Below are 15,930 nucleotides of genomic sequence, written 5' to 3'. Positions count from 1 at the left end.
GAGCTGTGTCAAGGCAGTCCAGTTCATTTTGTTAAATTTTGCGAATTCCTCTCCCTCAATCGCTATGGAACTTAGAGTAAGCAAAGAAATTACATGTAAATGAAAAAATCAGAGATCCATGACAAACAAATATGTCTCCTGAGCATTATTTTTGAAGTTGCAAGCAGCAGGGATCAACTTTGAAAAACTGTTAGGTCAGCGAACAGTTGTCGAAAACCCTGATTTCAATCCGTTTTAATCTTCTTCAGTTTTGCCCATCCGTGGCATCTGTTGTTTTAACCTTCCTTTAAAGTTTTAAGCGGTTATTTTTATGTTTCTCTTAATTTAACGGGCATTGTGTAATTTCCTAATTTGGCTGAATTTCGTGACACAGCTCCTTTAACGGTCAGGGATACAATACTTACTCTAAGTGTGCTGTGCCTTGTTTTCTTTCCTTAGGTAAGAAACGACAGCTCCTGAGACGTATTTGTAACAGGGTGTGTGATTGGGCATCTAACAGAGTTTGCAATTGGGTGCCAGATAGTTGGGGAAGGACGAAACGGGTGTGTCACTTCATCCGGAGACCGGTGTGCAGATATGTTTGCTCTGGGTAAACCCTTCCGAGTTTACAATTTTTGCTTTCAGCCAAGTGATAGATTAATTCGGAAATTGTTGTTGATCACTCAATGTGATATTTTTTTTGGATTGTAGAGAAAGTCAACAATGTTAAAATAATATACTTAGTAGGTTTGAATACCTGGATATCTACTTGGTGGAGTTTCTTTTTTTTCTGCTTTTTTATTATTATTAATTTTTAGTTTTAGTTTCTTAGTATTGTTTTGATAAGCCGTGATGATGCACTTCTTAAGAAGGAAGCTATGTGAAAACTAAGAATTTAAATGGAGGAATATGTAGTGGCCGCGGAAATATATTTTGTGCTCGGTTTGTAAGCCAATTAAGTAAACTTTCATATGAATGTACCAGGGGGGGGCCCACGACTCCAATAGCGCCTAGTACTTGTTTCGTGTACCTATGATCCACCGATTTATGACATCACATCCGGTTGCAAAGTTGCTGCTCTGTTTTGGCGCGAAGCACCAAGATGGACGCCCGATGCTATTTGGTTTCTTCGTTATTTTAACCAACAGGCTAACGGAATTATGTATCTTGAATGCCGAGAATGTTGAGAAGGTATCTAGCCGGCCTTTCAAGCAAATGTCATAACCAAACAAAGAAGATTTAGTATTATTTTAATGATAAATATCATGCAGCTGCGTGGAATGTCATGGCGAGTCTTGCGATGTTTCAAAACGAGTGTCGTTAACGTTTTTCGGCTGTTGCGGCCTATGATTTAGAGAAGTCATCAATCCAAATATAATTTCCTGAGCGGAATAGAATGGGGAAAACGCCGATGGCCACAGTTAAAAGTGTTCACCGCTGGAAGGCTGGATCACGCCCCGTAAAGTTGCAGAAACTTGCACTAAACTGCATGGTTTTGAGGAATGTCATGGTGAGTCTTTCGCTGTTTGTAATCGAGCGTCACTCAAGAGTTTGGCTTTCGCGGCTTCTGATTCATCAATCAAAATTGCCTATCCTGAGTGAAATTCCGTGGAGAAAAAGCTTATGGCCACAGTTTAAAGTGTTAACAGCTGGAAGGCTTGGCACTCGACGTAAAGTTGCTGAAAGCTCTTCTCGACTGTAGGTTTGAGCAATGTAATGGTGAGTCTTTCTCTGTCTAATCGACCGTCACTCAAGACGTTGGCTTTTGCATCTTCTGATTCACCGAAGTCATCAATCAAAATGCCCTATCCTGAGCGAAATACCGTGGAGAAAAAGCCTATGGTCACAGTTTAAGGTGTTAACAGCTGGAAGGCTTTGCCACTCGACGTAAAGTTGCTGAAAGCTCTAGTCAACTAATTTCGAAATAGTCACATGTTGCGTGCTTCTGGAAGGTTAGTGTTGGATGTTTAGCATTTAATTTGCCCTCGAAGAGTTATGTTTAGAACAAGCCTTAAGCCCAAAAGTAGTCCAATTTGTCATTATCTGAGAGAAATCAAGAAAGTTTGTGCCCTTCCTTTTTTTCTAAGCTTGCAAGGGTAACGCACCTGAAAAGAAACCCTTATGCACTACAAGTCATATTGTCAAAATGACTAGTTCGAAATTACTCCTTATCTTAACTGATAACTACAACACTTATTTAAAAATGTATCGCTCCTGAACATGTGTTGATTGGTTCTTGACCTTTACAGTTAAAAAATTACAGTGATTATAGTTATGTAATTAATTAGTAAATCAAAAAAGAATGCAATTAAAGTTAAAAAAACAGCTGTTTTAACTGTTTTAGAGGTTTGAAGGTCTGAAGGGATCACTAGAGCTGTAATATGATACTCAATAAGAGGTCTAGTTACTTTAGAACACGTTAGAAGTTTCCTGCAGCAAAACACACATTTTGGCTTGGTAATTACTTGTATTTCTTGATGTAAATTGCATGCTATGAATTAAGTGTCAGTTAGGGTCATTCATAATGCTGTACTGCACCTTATTTTATCTGACGATTATCTAAGGTATAAAAAATGAATTTTGTGTATTTTCAAAGACTTCAATATATGCTTACTTTTGAATTTATAAACAATATATATTTAAATCCTACACTGTAAGTCTGGTTGTCAGTGTAGCCTGTGTCGCAGACATAATCTATTGCCGGTTAGTAACATCTGCAAAGCCGTGCCAATATTCTGGGCTGCCAATCACAATGTGTTTCGATATTCCCTTCAACCTGATTGGCACAGTGATAATGGTATTTTTAAGAGGCCAATCATAGCACATATGCAAGTGCTAGTTCACAGGTGGGCCATGGGGTGCCCAGAAGCAGGATTTCAGTGCTGTCTCACAGGGGGACTTAACCAGAAGTTTAGTTCTGTCTGTGGCTCAGGCTAGTCCTCTGGGCATTAATGTTTAAATTATGTATTTTATGTTGCTTAGCTGGGAAGACAAACATAGATGACAGAAGAGCACAAACAAGAGAATATCAAGAAGTATTAAAAAGTATATCTACCACACAACTCGTAAAGAGAGGTGAAAGTCTGTGAGGACAGAAATGTTGTTACAGAGCCATAAAACATTAATGTTAAGTACAACTCACTGTCAAATAAGTTAAAAGGAAGGAAGAATGCTGACATTTCGAGGAATACACTTTTCTGGTTTATGGAAAATCTGCAGTAACAGAAGACACTGAATCATGTTGAGCTGGTTCAGGATGTCAATTCTGTTTCGATGGAATCCTCTGACAGTGTCTAGGCCAGTGTACAGCAGTGTGCTTTGAAGCTGGTCCTTGGTAAGACATTTCTTGACTTTACATGCCAACTCTCTTTCAAGGACCTCAAGGCTAAGTGTCTGTTTCCCTGACATTCACTTTCTTGTCAGGGATCAGCAAATTTTAACTAGACGACTGTGTTAACTGTAGTTTTTTTTGTAAGACTTAAAAAACTTCACAGGAAAGACTGAAACTAATGATCTTGCACTAAGCAGCTTTGAAGAAATCAAGGTTTCTGGGGGGGGGAGGGGGGGCGGGGAGGCTGTGCTGCACATATTTCCCTTGGAGATACGAAGGCAAACACCCTAGATGCAACTATAGGAAACCAAACTAACCTTGAATTTAATAGAGAGTATTCACTCACTTGGCTTATTAGTTTGGGACACCAATATGGCCACCATGACGTCATGTGAATACTCTCTATACTTCAGTCAGTTTCTCATGTTTATTTTCCATCCCTAAGCATTCTGTTCCTCCTGTGGAAAGGAGTTGGTGGTTGTGTTATGACAACTTCATCCCTTAGTGTTCTTCATCCCTCAATTAATCAGTCAGAGTAAAGGATGGTTAATATGATCCTGATTAGGAGAAGAAAGCTTTCTATTAAAGGCACCATGGTCTAGAAGACCAAATGTAAATCCCTATCTGACCTCATTGACATGGAGAAACAAAAAAGGGATTGGCTGACACCAACATAGTGATGTGCAGTATTAAGCTCAACAAGGATACAGGAAAAATCCACAACTGAGAAACTGGTTTTTAAGAACCTGTCAGGCTAAAATTTTCCAGTTAGGCTGTCTTTATAAAAGAGCACTCAAATTTGAAACAGGTTATTAATCATAACCATTACAATTTCCTCAAATTTGATTGGTGCATTAACTGCTTTATTTTTCTTTAATCATTGTGTATAGTTGCCTGTAATCGGACAATTATGTTAGCCAATCATATTAAATGCACTCAGCTAAATCCACCAATCACAGAAGTTATCATGATAACCATAGCAACAATCACTTACCCAAACAAACTGGGGATTAATCCAAAATGGATGAATATGCAACATTTAGGTAGTGTCTCCACCAGTGATATTTTCCCTTACTTTGGACATTTGGTATGAACAAACACTCTTTCACCAAAAAGAAATGCATCTATTTTCTTGGAAATTGTAACGGTTATAATTATTAATTGGTAACAGGACTCTGTGTCGTCCAATTCAATCTGTAATCATACTCACGATTAAACAAATCTGACTCCTGCTTTGTGGTTGTCCAAGTTTGTAACACTTGTATGATTACAAACTGAATTGGACTCCCCTCAGTCCTATTACCATTATTTATAAAATCTCTTAGAAAAAGCTTCTGCAGATTGTACACTTGGGAAAGTAAGATAAGTCAACATTCAGGGTCCTCTTTTGAGACATAGGTGTCTAATAATATTTATTATTACTCTGACTGCAATGTGATGGCGTACAGGTTTTACATATACTAAGGAAAGAGCTGAATGCCACTAAATACTTTTAGCTCAAAGCTACAAAGTATTTTTTTTTCAGAAAATAAGGACCTATTTGAGACTGAACCTAAATAGCCTAAATCTGTGCTAATTAGTTTTTCTTTAAGAACCTGACTTGTTTAGGCTAACTTGGGAAAATACAGGTTCTTGGTTGCAGGTTTTTACTAGTAATTAAATTTGATGGAAAAAAATATTATCAAAAATATTAACATAGCCAGATGAGCTTATTTACAACTCCATTTTTCAGACCTACAATTTATTTAAGGCTGTCTTTTAAAGGAACCACAAGAACAGCATGTATTTTTATTTTCAGCTTTAATAAATTCCAGACTATTTTAATGATCTGGGGCCGGTTGCTCGAAGCCTGGTTAGCGCTAACCGTTGGTTAAGAGGTATCAAAATGTATAGGTTTCCATGGTATTTAACGCTGGTAAGCACTAACCATGCTTTGAGCAACCCGGGCCTGGTTAGAAAATCCTCTTAACAGATGGAATAGCAAAATGTGAATTAATAAATCCTTTGATCAAACTGTCTTCTGCTTTTCTCTTGCCAAACCATATTTCCCTACAGAGGAGCAAAGGTTGTAGCAAATCAGAAAAATAAAACAAAGACAAGAGGCTACACCTGAAACCCCTCTTTACTGTTACTTTAACACCCAGGGAGAAGGTTATGGTACTTCTGTACAGGTATGTGCCATGGAATAGGGAGTGGGTTTTGAGATGATCAGTCTTTATCCTACACTACTTGGCTTGGCTTTCTGATCCTTTGGTAGGGTTCCTTTGTAAAATTATACTTGCTCACCGTCAGTAGATAACCTTCAGGGGTTTTAAAAGAGGCAGCCGAATCTGGAGGACGGGGGCACTGGAATTGCTGGCAACATACAATCAAGTAGCCGATGGAACTTCAGTGGTCACTGGCTTGTTTTGAAACCACTGAAACCTCTGGTAAAAACTGAATATACATTGATGGGATCAAGATATGAACTTGAGCCGAGAGCTACTGAACAATAAAAAAAACACTCTTTTTATGCAAATCAAGCCGTTTGAAAATTGAAATAGGAGTGTAAACACTTTTTGACACAAAAAAGATGTTTATAATTATCTACATTTACCCAATATTTCCTAGACCTTCACTTGTTGGGGGATTGTGTGTTAAAACAACTTGAACATTGCATTGAAAGCCTGTTGTCAAGGATACAACTAAGAAGAGATGGTATATATTTGACTGTATTTTTCAGTAGATACTGGAAAAGAATCAAAAATGCATCGTGAATCTAAGCACTAAGATTTTGAGCCAAATACAGGATCAAAGGACGTTAGTCAATAACAAGGAATGTGGATATTTTTTTTGGAAAAAGGAAATAAATACAGCTTGAATTTCTCAAGGCTGGTTTGCACGTTTCTAAAATTCATACATGTAATTTATTGAAAATATTTTGATGTTTCTTTTTTTTAGAACAATAATAATATCATTGATCAATCAAATAAAGTAGGTGAACAAAATTTCAGTATTTCCTTTAACACTAGAAGAAAAACTGTTGTATACATACTAATTATACACAGCTGTATATCATTATTATTATGGTTCAATTTTATCCCTGGATAATTTTAGTTTCCTTTATGTCATACTCATTATCATACATTTTCATACCCAAAAACACAGGAAAAAATTTAAATCGAAGTATAAAGCAACAAAATAAAAATACTGTCCATGTATGGCCAAAAGAAAAAAATGATCACTGGCTCACTCAAAGCTGCACTGAGTGACTGTTTGTCCTAAAAAGGTTTGAACTCTCTGTTGGATACTCCCTTTTGCCCCACCAGCTACAGGTACATACCCCTCCCCCTCAGGCATGCCATTCAACATTGTAATAAAAGAAGACCACTGTCAACCTTATTAAAGAGTAAAAACATTGTTATTAGGAAACAGAAAAACCATTCTACTGAAGTGAATTATTGCAGTAACCTTCGAATTTTGGTTCCATCGCTTACATGTATTGTTTCTAGTAACAAAAAGTGCAAGTCTTAAGATGAAATTTTCATATTACAGAACAAAAAATATCCTTCCTTTTTCCAGGGAGGCCATTTTCTCCCAACAACTCCCTACCAGGTAGAAATTTCATTCAAGTTTCATATAAAATACTTTTTGTTTGTTTTGGCCATGAAGACCCCCTCTCCTTACAACTTTTAAGGATCCTAGAATCAAATAATGCAAATATCCCTTATGCACAACTGTCTTACAATATGGATTTTAAGGCTCGGCAAGGGAAAATTGGCAAAAAATATACTTCCAGTCCTTCACATGTAATTGAACTGTCTATCCCCTTCCACACAGAGAGAAAATAACTGGCAATGCAATTTTGCTTATCTGTGCAAATTAAGTTTGCTGTCATCAAGTTTCACAATCCCCCATAAGCAACAATGCACTCTGTCATACAGTGTAGGAATGCTGTTACCACCCCTGAAATCCCCTAAGCAAAAACCTTGCATGCCTCCCTCTAAAACAATAAATTATGATCACAGCAATTGCAGGCATGTGGTATCTTTCTGGTATACTATCGTACTCAAAAAAGGCTATTAGTAATAATAATTGATCAACAAGATTATTGTTTTTGTTATAATATTGTTCTTCTTGGTGTAGGCCCTCTTAATATCTCCACCTCTCCTGGGGCACCACCTCCCAAAACAAATGGTCTATTCTCTGTCTCATTTTTTCTATTTTATGTGTTTCTTACACAACAAAATACAGTTTTAGAGATCCAGTAGAAAGTGCTGTGAGAAAAAGGGTAGTTCTTTCTGATGTTTTACTGCCCTTTTCTAATAGTAACCACCTGTTCTTGAAGAATTCCCCTTTCATCAATCATTTAAAAAATTACCTAATTCTCTTAACTATTAAAAGGTCACGCTCTAACATTGAATAACTCTAATATTTCGCTACTCTACGCTCCTTGTAATTCTCTCACGTGCACTAAAGGAAAAAAGCAGCAAACCTACTAACCTTATCTATGCGACATCATGCCAGAGGGTCTTCGAACAGCAGAAGACTGAGCCCTTGCAGCAACTTTACGTCGCGTTATAAAGCCTTCCAGTTGTTAACACTTTAAAACTGTGACCATAAGCTTTTTCTCCACGGTATTTCACTCAGGATAGGCAATTTTGATTGGTGACTTCGATGAATCAGAAGCCGCGAAAGCCAAACTCTTGAGTGACGCTCGATTACAAACAGCGAAAGACTCACCATGACATTCCTCAAAACCATGCAGTTGAGTGCAAGTTTCTGCAACTTTACGGGGCGTGATCCAGCCTTCCAGCGGTGAACACTTTAAACTGTGGCCATCGGCGTTTTCCTCATTCTATTCCGCTTAGGGAATTATATTTTGATTGATGACTTCTCTAAATCAGAGGCCGCAAAAGCCGCAAAACGTTAACGACACTCGTTTTGAAACATCGCAAGACTCGCCATGACATTCCTCGCAGCTGCATGATATTTATCGTTAAAATAGTACTAAAACTTCTTTGTTTGGTCATGACATTTGCTTGAAAGGCCGGCTATATACCTTCTTAATATTCTCGGCATTCAAGATACATAATTCCGTTAGCCTGTGGCTAAAAATAACGAGGAAACCAAATAGCACCGGGCGTCCATCTTTGTGCTTCGCGCGAAAACAGAGCAGCAACTCTGCAACCGGATGTGATGTCATAAATCGGTGGATCATAGGTACACGAAATTTCGCTAAGTCGTGGGCCCAAGTAAATTACAGAGGAAATAAACACACTTGGTTGAGAGTAGAATACGGTGTCTGTCATTTCAATCTTTTCTGGTTATACACTTTTTTCATAAATGGCGGGTCTAATAGTTCTTCTTTTAGATGTATGTAAATGAGCCTTCCTAGCCTGGTCAACATGAGTAATAATAAAAGGATTTTCACTCAAAAACGAGGCTTGGAAGGTTTTTTTGCATTTACACAAAGGAATAATAATTGTGCCCGCCATTTTTGAAGGGATCTATGAGTCTGAGCCGAGGCGATGAAAGAATCTATGGAGTAAGACGTTCCGTGTTTTGCCCAGTACTGGAGAAAGAACTTTCTGGAAAATGCACAGTCTGAAATTTCTATTGCAAATAAGATTTTCTGGCTATACGCCTTCCGGTTTTATTTAACGTACGCGTTTTGTTTCCTCTTCTATCATCATTTCCATTTCAGTTCGCGTAAACGTTCCCTTTACGTTTCCTTATGCATGTATTCCCGCTTGCGTCTCTACTTCAGTTCACGTATGCGTTCCGTTTGCGTTTCACTTCCATTTTGTGTTACCTACCTGCGTTTCCATTTTAGGTCACGTACACGTTCCCTCTGAGTTTGAGTTACGTTGTGTCGTCTATCTGCGTTCCCATATACGTTCCATTTGCGTTTCGTTTCGGTGTTTCCCTTTTGTGTTCCATTTTTCCGTTCTTTTTCTTTATTCGTTACACAGTTTGCACTGTCAATCCGTTCAGATTCACGTTATCGCTCTTCGCGCGTTTTTTCTTTCCGCGTTTTTCTTTTTTTTACCATTTTTAAAATAGTCCTTTTCAAGGCGCATTTAATTTTACCCTTTTCGCGCAATTCGATGCAATTTCTGTCGCGCTGAAGTTGCATCTCCAAAAAAAAAACGACGTTTGAAGATATTTTAAAATGTTGTCAAAGTCACTCAAATCAGGAGCTCAAATAAATTAAGAGGAGTTCGATGCTGGAATGGGGACGTGTTGGAAATTTCTTTACTGGTTATCTTAGCTTTTGACTCGAAATTTGAAGTGTCTTTTACGTACAGTGATTCCAAAAATGGTTAAATTGCGTATTGATTCAAAAAAGAAGACTGTTGTAGGAAGGAGCCATCTTAGATTATTTTCCAAGAGATTAACCTCTATTACTTTTGGGTTGGAGCTAAAAAGTAAAATAAAATTTTGTTTTTGTGGTAGAGCTATCTGCCGGATAATTTCCAAGAAGTTAAACTTTCCTTTTGGGTCAAAACTTGAAATTTCCTCTTTGTTTTTTCGTCGCCGAAATGGATGTTTGGAATCGTGATATAGAATACTCATAAATTTCGAGGATTTAGAATTTGGGTTGGAATTGACCACTCCAGAAATACCATAACATACCATAATACTCTTTGTTTGTCACCCCAAAATTTTGCATAAGCATTGTTTTCAGTTCTCTTGGGGCCATTTTAACTCCCAAGAGAAACTGAAGACAATGCTTATGCAAAATTTTGGGGTGACAAACAAAGAGCATTATGGTATGTTATGGTATTTCTGGAGTGGTCGTTTTCAAGACTCACAAAAGCACCAAGTGATTTTTTTCATCCGCTTAACACAAAAAAATCATACATCACCTTATCCAATTTGGCAACCATCAAAAATTAAAATCGATATTAAATTATTTGGTCAAAAAAGGATTGTTCTTAGAACACCATTTTTCAGTGTTTTTAAGCTAAAAAAAGGTTAAAAGAAGGCCGAGAGACCCTACCCCGATCATTTTCTCGCTTGACTGTGGTTCAGCTTTTGGGCGGCTGCATCCCTGAAAGAAACACCAAAAATCCACCTGGGGAGAATTTTATTTTTGTTTGGGTTCGCCAATCGCCATGTAAAAAACACAGCACAACAGAACAAAAAATTCCCGCCAGTTTTCGTCGCATGCGTTGCGTTACGTTTCTCTGATCACGTGCCTGCCTAACTCGTTTCTGATTGGCCAAATGTCCAACCGCGATCGATCTATACGTCAAACAACGAAGCGAGGGCATCTTTGTTAACGTGCAAGCTGACCGAGCTGACCGAGCTGGGCATCGTGAGTAGGTAAGCTGAATTTCTCTTATTTACACTCTCAATATTAACGTCTTAGCTATCAAAACAATATATGTACCATTGCGCTTTGTAATTCCCTTAAAACTGGGAGTACAGTTTAGACGTTTTCGTTTCAAGGAACGAGAGACAGTTGACGAAGTTGCGGTTACTTGCTCAATGATTCGTTAAGCTCGTGTCTTTCGATTAACAAAACTTTGCGTAAAACCTATCCTTAAATGTGTTCTGTTTTCATGACTTTATAAATTATTTTCTTATTTTGCACTTGTCTGTACATCGATAAGCTAAGCCTTGGTGAACATGCATGCCGTGCTTTTTCTGTCACCAAATTTGTATGGGTTTTTTCCCAAGCTATACAGTCAACTCCCTTTATTGCGGACACTGTGGGGACCTTGAGTTGGTGTCCTCATTAGCGAGAGTCCGTAATAGCGGGAGTTTATTTCAGTCAAATATCTGTAATTTATTTTTGCCGGGAATTTAGCTGCTGTCCATATTATCGGGGTGTCCGTTATAGCGGGGTGTCCGCAAGGCGAGAGTTGACTGTACACCGTATTCACAAATGGCGGACACGCGGGAAAAAACTGGTGCCTAGTCATGAAAGCGAGGCGTTGGAGGGAAAAACAAAAATTGCAAATGAAGACTTTCAGTAAACTTGCAGAGTGTTCAGCACGGATTCCACCTAAAATAACTTTGTATGGATGTCTTTTTAAATACAATGACGTGGGACATCTTCTGCTTTTATATTTAGTACTGATTTGCTGTTTGCAATCAAAAGGGACGCGTATATCTTCAAGGAAACAGGATGATTTTGTACGGTTGCCGAAGCCTCAGAAGCTCGACAAGTGGGTGATGGCTGAAGAAAAGTGGCAAACATGTTGGCCCAAACTTCACGCTGAAACCGAATACGAAAGCCAGCTCACTGCAATTCTGTAAAACAGAAGTAAGACAGATATTGGTGGCAAGAAAAAAAGAAATAAGTGACAGATATATGGCCTACTTGTCAACGGAAGAGACCTCCGCCATTACTCAAAACAGGTCAAGTCGAGAGCGGGTGAAAGATTCATTCACGAGACTCATTCATTCATTGTCAGTGTCATTTTACACATATCTATGTACGTCTGTATTTACAACTTCCTTTGGATGATATTAATTCCGTCGCTTTGGAGTGAATTGTTAGAGGTACGTTGGCAGAGCTTAGCAAATTCAGTGCAAATTTAAAATCTTTTGATTTCTTTGTCATTGCGAAATAAAATAATTTTATCAAAACTAGAAGCTCTAGTGTGTGAATCTTATGGCTTGCTATTTGCCTGGTCTCCTTTACACCATTATCTCGGAGAGCTCTTGGTAAAAAAGTGGTATAAAGCTCACATTTTACTAGGTTAAACTTTTAAGGCAATGTTTGTGTCGGGACTGAACACGGCAGGCTTCTGTTTCGAATCATTAAATGCGAGTCTGGATCCGTTTAAGAAGACCATCATTTTATTTATTTATGTATTCTTCACTTTTAAAATATTATGGAACATGAAGTTAAAACTCTTAACAGCCAAAGATAAGAAATAGGAAAATTACTCGCTGAAATGAAATGTGGCCGGCTTACCGAGTCTGCCGAGTAACAAGTTGAAATTTTGAGTGTACTCCACTCAATCGCTCCTGCATTTATACCAAAAAGATAGTTCTAATTGATGTCCTTCATCGATAAAGACCAGAGAATAACGTCTTGGCAAATAAACACCAAACATAACTTCATCGAAACCTCATTCACCGCTTCTTTCCTGTCTTCCTTTTTTCCATCTCGATTTAAAGTTTTGTTCAATGGCACACGTCTCTTGCGTTAACAAGTAGGCCATATATCCATCGCTTATTTCTTTTTTTCTTGCCACCAAGATATGCATTGTTTATATTTCTGTTTTACCGAATTGCAGTGAGCTGGCTTTCGAACTCGGTTTCAATGTGAAGTTTGGGCCAACATGTTTGCCGCTTTTCTCCAGCCATCGCCCACTTGTCGAGCGTCTGATGCTTCGGAAACCTACAAAATCATCCTCTTTCCTTGAAGATATACGCGTCCCTTTTGATTGCAAACAGCAAATCAATACTAAACATTAAAAGCAGAAGACATCCCACGTAACTATATTTAAAAAGAAGTCCGTACAAAGTTATTTTAGGTGGAATCCGTGCTGAACACTCTGCAAGTTCACTGAAAGTCTTCATTTGCCATTTTTGTTTACCCTCCAACGCCTCGCTTTCATGACTAGGCACCAGTTTTTTCCCGCGTGTCCCCCATTTGTGAATACGGTGTATGGGACATTCCATTATTTTAATATCCGCACCCCCACTCCCTCCCCCATGGAAGGCATAATTTAATAATATCCAGAAGGACCCTGTCGGAAACTAATATTTTAACCACAATAAAGGGTTTTGGAATTAGCATTTTATCCACAAGGGCCTCTCGGAATCTCGGATTACTACAAGGTCTTAGGAAAATGAGAGATTTGGGAACTGTAGGAATCACCATCTAAGAGATGAGGGCCTGTCGGAATCATGCCTTTCATAGAGAGGGTGCAGGTGGAATGTCCCTATACGGCTCTGACACTTAATAACAAAGTTTTCTATTCTATTCTATTCTATTTTAATATGTACTTGCATGTAGAATGACCTGCTTGCCTTAGTTGGGGGAGGGAGGACTTTTTAGTATAGTCAAAGCTCTCGTGGAGACCCTCGGAAAATTTGAAAAAGTGGTCGTAAACTAGAGCTGGTCGTTTACGAGAATGAGCTCTCCCCAAAAACGGCTAATAAGATCTGAACCACATTCTGCATAATTATTACCCAATCCGATTTTAGTCAGCATTGTTATTGGCAACAATATTAGACAAAAACCTTGAAACACTTATTTGAGGAGGATTGTAAGTGAACCAAAATATACTCATAATACGTGTCCGGAAATACGAGTCAATTGCTGATGAGTAAAAAGCTGATGAGGATACGTGTCTGCCCTGAAATGCATCAGGGCACATTAAGACTCATTAGTAGGTGAGCTTGAATGGTCAACAAGCCTCAAATTGGCAGATCCAAAAAAATTTATGTGCAAAATGCCAAATGCAACTTTCACTTGCTATTGAAACTCAAATGTTTAAATACCTGATGCACATCTATTTCGATCATGAATTGAGGAAAGAGTCATATTTCACAGAATCAAAACTAAGCTAATGTAACAATAATGTGGAAGAAAACATCACTTACAAAATTGTCTTGAGTTTGAATTGAACTTTATGCACTATTAAGGAACTTCACAACATGAAAATGGACATCAAAAGTTGAACCTCATCCGACAGCACTTGCTTTCATAAATGAAATTTTCATTTTGATGACCAAATTTGCATCAGTGACACTTTGTCATAGGTAGCAAGAGTTAAGGAATGAAAAGGAGTGTTCTAACTTTAACTAACAGATCTTGAGGTACAATCCACCACGTTACCTCAAATCGGCAAGGCACGTGCTTGAAAATAAAATTCTAGGATTTCTAGGTTTCAGTAGGATATGAAGAATTATGCAGATCTCGTAGGGTATTATCCACCTCAATCTGCATAATTCTTCATATCCTACTCGGCCTCATTCAGTAATTGCGAAATAATTTCATTTCATGCCGATTTTGTCGCTTTTAAAATAAGAGCTCTAATTTTCTTGTCTTTGAAGAATGCCTTTTATTCTACAGGTGTATGAACACACATAAAAGTAGGATGCTGGGCAATTTACAAGTGAAACCCTGCATGTTACCAAATTTAGCTTGATTAATCACGGCTGAGGTTCCTTATGGAAAGTTCCTTAGAATGAGCAACTATCAAGGTTCTTCAAACCCAAGAATTTGTTTGTTTTTTCCAACAATGCACCTCAAAGCAAAGCTGTCACAGTGAATAAGAAAAGAAAAATTCGTTTCCTTCCTGACACATCAGCGCTGACGCGTGCCCTTATCCAAGCTGATGCGTCCATTGGGTCAGTTTTGCATTTGCGTTGTTTGCTTAGTTCTGTTGCTGTGTTTTTGCAGGTACCCCCCTCTGAAACAGCGAACAGCTAACAGATTGCCAGCTAACTGGAGGCTCTCCATACAGGATGTCTTTAGGCATTCAGTCACCCTCCATTTTTCTGTCAAGCTTAAGCAAAGTGGTAGATGTATGTTAGTGGAGTCTTCAAGTGTCTGAGATGTTCATTTTCCTTCAAGTAAAGGTCTTGGTGGGTATTCAACTCAATTCTAGGTCCATCTTGCCATGGTCAGTGCAGTGATTTTGTTACAGCTGTACCTCTAGGTCCTCAATCCCTGATGCATAAAATTTTAAAAACACAAACTAATTCATGGTATGCGTCCCATAGGACACAAAGATTGATCAATCTGAACATGTGCACATAATTTTGTAGAAATATTCTGTTCGTGCAATTTCTGTGGCAGTTATAATGGCTGTTGTTTAACAATGCATTTTTCTTTTAGTTTTGCTGTCTTTGAAGGACAAATTTCAGTATCCTGTAATAGAGTTATGGAGTCTGTCTTCAGATTAACTGTCTGGTTACCTAAAGACCCAAGCGTTTTTAATTTCTAAAAAGGCATCTTTTCTATCTAGAACATCAAGAAATGTTTTCTCTAGGGCTTTTATACATGTACCAACAAGAAAAAAAACAAACAAACAAACAAGAAATTTCAAATTTTTTACTTAAAGCATGAGCTAACCTCTTTTGAAGAAATCCAATCTGGTGACTTTATAAATAATTTGGCTTCTTTTCTATGTAGAACATCAAGAAACCTTTTTTTTCTAGGCTGTTTTACCCAAAAACAATGATTTCTGACTAAAAGCATGCCTGGGTAACCCCTTTGGAACTAATCCAATAGGGCGACTACAGTGTATGTAGAAAATGTTTAGTCTAAATTCTTTTTCATTAAGAATATTCCAAAACATCTCCGCTAGGCCAAGGATTTTTTTTTTAACCAAAAACAATCTAGAAATGTCAAATTTTTGACCCAAGACAAGGCAGTGTTCAATCTAGAAAGTAGTCAAAATGGGTCATACATACATGTATGTGTCCCACACGGCATTTTGAAGTTGGTTTGGGTCAAGTCAAACTATGATTTATATTGAAATTTGTACAACTGACATCACTGAACTGACTTCCCCAGCTTTACCATCCTTCTCCAGCCCATCTTTATGCATTTCAGGTTCAACAGCCATTTTCTTTAATAGCATAAAAAATGAACTTAGTTTTTGTTGTCCTTTCATAATGAAACAAAAACAAAAGAACAATAAGTCAACAAAGAAAGCGTA

General features: G+C 38.0%; 2 protein-coding genes and 1 long non-coding RNA gene across 6 annotated transcripts in view; 1 reads left to right on the top strand and 2 right to left on the bottom strand.

Annotated features, from left to right (window-relative positions):
- The window catches only part of LOC140924670 (uncharacterized), a 169,369-nt gene extending 168,469 nt beyond the window's left edge, over window positions 1-900 (top strand). For both annotated transcript variants that reach the window (XM_073374702.1, XM_073374701.1), the window contains exon 6: window positions 439-900. In XM_073374702.1, the coding sequence (XP_073230803.1) occupies window positions 439-593 (155 nt within the window). In that variant the 3' untranslated portion in view covers window positions 594-900. The remainder of the gene's footprint in view (window positions 1-438) is intronic.
- LOC140924631 (uncharacterized) overlaps window positions 1-15,930 on the bottom strand; it is a 412,059-nt gene that overhangs the window by 316,619 nt on the left and 79,510 nt on the right. The gene's annotated exons all lie outside the window — the stretch shown is intronic.
- Window positions 4,696-8,455, bottom strand: LOC140924684 (uncharacterized). Its single transcript, XR_012164315.1, has 2 exons — window positions 7,793-8,455; window positions 4,696-5,359 (listed from the first exon to the last, which is right to left on the bottom strand). It is a non-coding gene; the product is annotated as an uncharacterized lncRNA (long non-coding RNA).

Source organism: Porites lutea, chromosome 14 (genome assembly GCF_958299795.1).
Source record: "Porites lutea chromosome 14, jaPorLute2.1, whole genome shotgun sequence".
NCBI classification, from domain to species: domain Eukaryota; kingdom Metazoa; phylum Cnidaria; class Anthozoa; order Scleractinia; family Poritidae; genus Porites; species Porites lutea.
The sequence above is the reverse complement of the archived record's forward strand: the minus strand, read 5'-3'. Positions and strand labels throughout refer to the sequence as shown.